Source organism: Cynoglossus semilaevis, chromosome 8, assembly GCF_000523025.1.
Source record: "Cynoglossus semilaevis isolate Cse_v1.0 chromosome 8, Cse_v1.0, whole genome shotgun sequence".
NCBI lineage: Eukaryota > Metazoa > Chordata > Actinopteri > Pleuronectiformes > Cynoglossidae > Cynoglossus > Cynoglossus semilaevis.
The window spans coordinates 11687460-11691252 of NC_024314.1; the positions used below are offsets into that span (position 1 = coordinate 11687460).

Sequence of the window (3793 nt, forward strand, 5' to 3'; positions counted from 1 at the left end):
AGGTGTAAGGAGATAGAGTCTGAAATCCTCTGCAAACAAAGACAAGGAGTTATGTACAGCCAGTCCCTCTTCATGTTCCAGTACAGCTGTACATTTCACTCTGTATTTGTGGGTTGATTCTCCAGCAGTGGTAGATACGTGAGCAGCTCCAGGACTGGAGTGTACATACCTTCAGTGAGACAAGAGAATGTTTTTTTTTATTCCAAAACATCAGCAAAAATCTAGGAACTATTTTTGTCCATTTGAATTCACTGTGACAGTTGTTTTTTCTCTGTCTCTCACTTTTTTGTCCATGTGTTCTCATCCCCAGAGGGTTTAGCTGTGGGAGTTGGTTTTGGAGCCATAGGAAAGACTTCCTCTGCCACTTTTGAGAGCGCCAGGTAAGACCAGCTCCAGACACAGTCTTCATCTCTCTGGAGACGTGTCTCCTGTGTGAATTAAAAAAAACACAATTCAAGTCACAACATCAAATGGTCTGTATAGCTGCACTTCCTGTAGGACTGAATGAAAATGTCTTGGCCTGATTGTGTTCAGTGCGTTGCTGCCCTCTATCGATTACTTTGTGATATTGCCCCGAAAGAAGTGGCAGAAAAGAAAGAGACATTTTAGCTGTCCATTAACCCCGTCTTGTGTTTTTCAGAGGTGAAGAAGAAAAAGAAGAAGCAGTCAGGGTGGAGTGAGTGCAGACGAGTGTGAGGGAGGAAGTGAGACCAAGATGGTAGTGAGAGCTGCTATAACGTATGTCTTGGAGACAGTGGAAACAGACTAGAGCGAGAGAGGAGGCTGAGATGGAGGTGTTGGAGTTGAAGATGTGGAGATCATGACCAGGAAGGAGAAGAGTAGAAGAACAGGCCAGGGTGAGGGGAGAACCAGAGAGGGTCCATGGAGGATAGGGTGAGAAGCAGTCAGGTGACCATTGGTGGCGACCCCTCAAGGGAACATCCAGTGTTCCCCTCCGATGGCAGGAGGAAATATTTTTTAACATTTATGCTAATAGTCATGGTAATTAAAATATGCTTCCGTTTCCATAACAATCACATGAACAGAATTGGGACTGCGTGGTTTATTACTGACACCTAGCGGTCATGAGTCAGTACTGCATGATGGGGCTTGACTGCCAACTCTTCAGTTCTTACCTTTTAATACAAACATCCATTGTTTGACTTTTTTTTCTGTCTCCTTCAGAAATTTAGCCATTGGCATTGGCATCCAGAATTTCCCAGAGGGCTTAGCGGTGAGCCTGCCTCTGCGAGGTTCGGGGGTCTCCACCTGGAAGAGCTTCTGGTAAGACCAATAGTGTGTGGTGACTAAATGACTAAGAAGCTTATTTCTAATGTTCAGATTTCAGACGAGGCCTTGTTTTTGTTTCCACCTCAGGTACGGTCAGCTGAGTGGCATGGTTGAGCCCGTCGCTGGGATGTTGGGCGCTCTCGCCATCGTTTTGGCAGAACCCTTGTTGCCGTACGCTTTGGCGTTTGCTGCCGGGGCCATGGTCTACGTGGTGGTGGATGACATCATCCCAGAAGCTCAAGTCAGGTAAAACAGAGGAGAAGTAAAAGGAGGGAGGAGCAGTATGAGGGAGGGTCGACTTCCTTTAACCTGTCCGTGACCACTTTATTCTGGTGTCAACAGTGGAAATGGGAAGCTGGCCTCATGGACGTCCATCCTGGGCTTCGTAGTGATGATGTCACTGGACGTAGGCCTGGGCTGAGGTCACTAGGTCAAGACCTTGATATTAAACTGGACCCTCCATGATGTGGCCATGATGTCATGACATTTGATGCATACATCAATCTTACGTAGTCTAACTTGTATATCGGAAATGGACGCACCCAAACGCTTTTGAAATTGAAATTCCTTAACAACCGACAGGGGGCGCCTCGTTTTAATAAATATCCCTTGAAAAATAATGTTTAATTACTTTGATGTCCAAAAATATATATATATATTAAATTAGTGATCTTGGTTGTTTCAAGTCCCAAAAATTGAACGTGATTAGTTTTATTCCCATTTATTTTGGACGTTATCTTTGGCAGCTAGCACCCCCTAGTGTCCAAATAAACAGCTGCAGACTATATGTGTACATTTCAAAAGCTCTCAAACTGACCGTAACCAGGCGAAGGAGTTCGTCTTCCAGCCAGGTCTTCTGTGTCCACCTCGGTGGTTTCCTCTATTCCTTATTTACACTCTTGGTGCAGAAAGGGACCAACAAGGAACTGTTGCTTCAGAATTTTGTTTCAAACCAACACTTGAGTAGAACAAAAGTATGTACTTGAACTATGAGCTTTCAAGTGTGGCAGAGATCACGAACAGGAAATGACCTCATATTGCAATACTGTAACATGTGGCTTATGGATGTTTTCTTTAATTAGACTTTTGAAGTTCTTTTCTTTGTTTATTATTTTAAAATCCCTTCCACCTTGTGTAAAAGTTGTTTTGAGATTTGAAAAAAAAAATGACGTCAGATGTTTTGATTGCAGATGTTTGAGAAACAAAAATGAAAGAGTAATTATTTTTCTAATTTTATTTTGAAGGACAAAGTGATTGTGGTTTAGTAACGACACATAAAAGGCCATCTGACTTTTTAAACTCTGGTTGACTCTGATTTTTTTACATGAATCGTAGTTAGTTTTTTCTTTTACAAAAATACTCCACACCCTGCTGCCATCTACAGGTGAAATGTTCGACCTCAAGTTTTTTTAAAAGCTGAAAGCTATAATTCCTTTGTCTGCATTTTTACCGATGTTTGAAAGAACTGTTGGTTAGGATTTAGTAACCTCTAGTGGTGAGAATGCAGACTGCAGCCAGAGATGTAACCTTCAGGTAAAGAAATGAGGAGGTAATAGGGTCTTCTTTTTTCTCATGATGAAAATATACATTTTTTAGTTGTTGTTTTTTTTTACATCAAATGTCCAAAACAAAATTCAAATGAATAAATTACTTTTATTCACGTGCTGCATGTCACCTGGGGGGTTGTCATGACTTCACACACAATCAGTATACAGTAAGTAACATGTGATTGTTTAGTTCAGGTTATTGTGTAGATTATAGTCTGCTTTGAAATGCCATTTTAAAAAAGTAACTCTATCTAAGACGTTAAAAACTTTTTAAGCTTTTAATATGAGTAGATTTGATCCAAACCTGAAAACAATGATTCTTTTCAGATTCTGAATAAGAAAACACGACAATAACAGGATAATGATTAACATGTGACCAAGTCTGTCAGCGTTCTTAGCTCCAGGCTAAGTGCGAACAGTTCACCATTTCAACATTATACATTACAACTGTATTTCTTCAGAACAGGAACAGCACATGACCACAGACAGGAGGGGCTTTAGAAAGAGACAAATCTTCACAGCGTGTAAAAATTCCCATCAGCTACAGGGGAGCAGCAGGAACAGACTTGTACTGCAGGAAGTTGATCAGAGGCCTCGGCATCTCCAGCTCCTCCATGTGCTGGATCTTGTCCATCTTCTTCAGGTGTCGTCTGACGGCCAGTCGGCACTGGGACATCAACGTTTTAGGGTTTCCTGAAGACGTTAGAAAAACACAGAAGATGAGAGTTAGAAACAAACTGTTGTTAAAATCGACCAGAGTCTCCATCTTTGTTCTAATATAATTGTTAAAACATGAAAAGTATATCTCTTATTTATAATATTATAAGCAATTATTCTGGTGATTTCAATAGTTAAATATGTTTGTTGGGTTCTTCAAAACCCAGTAAGGAAGAACCATGGTATTAATGCAGGAGTGGCCATAACAACAAACAGGGTTGGCTTGTTTTCTTCACCTC

At 41.1% G+C, this 3793-nt stretch overlaps 2 protein-coding genes across 4 annotated transcripts in view; one reads left to right on the forward strand and one right to left on the reverse strand.

Annotated features, from left to right (window-relative positions):
- slc39a11 (solute carrier family 39, member 11) overlaps positions 1 to 2589 on the forward strand; it is a 57979-nt gene extending 55390 nt beyond the window's left edge. For all 3 annotated transcript variants that reach the window (XM_017034697.2, XM_008314794.3, XM_025057940.1), the window contains exons 7-10: positions 311 to 380; positions 1186 to 1284; positions 1378 to 1536; positions 1633 to 2589. In XM_017034697.2, the coding sequence (XP_016890186.1) occupies positions 311 to 380; positions 1186 to 1284; positions 1378 to 1536; positions 1633 to 1711 (407 nt within the window). In that variant the 3' untranslated portion in view covers positions 1712 to 2589. The remainder of the gene's footprint in view (positions 1 to 310; positions 381 to 1185; positions 1285 to 1377; positions 1537 to 1632) is intronic.
- A 334-nt stretch (positions 2590 to 2923) lies between these two features.
- LOC103382113 (ankyrin repeat and SOCS box protein 12-like) overlaps positions 2924 to 3793 on the reverse strand; it is a 2705-nt gene continuing 1835 nt past the window's right edge. The window contains exon 3 of the mRNA XM_017034699.2: positions 2924 to 3551. Coding sequence (XP_016890188.1) covers positions 3379 to 3551 — 173 coding nt within the window. The 3' untranslated portion in view covers positions 2924 to 3378. The remainder of the gene's footprint in view (positions 3552 to 3793) is intronic.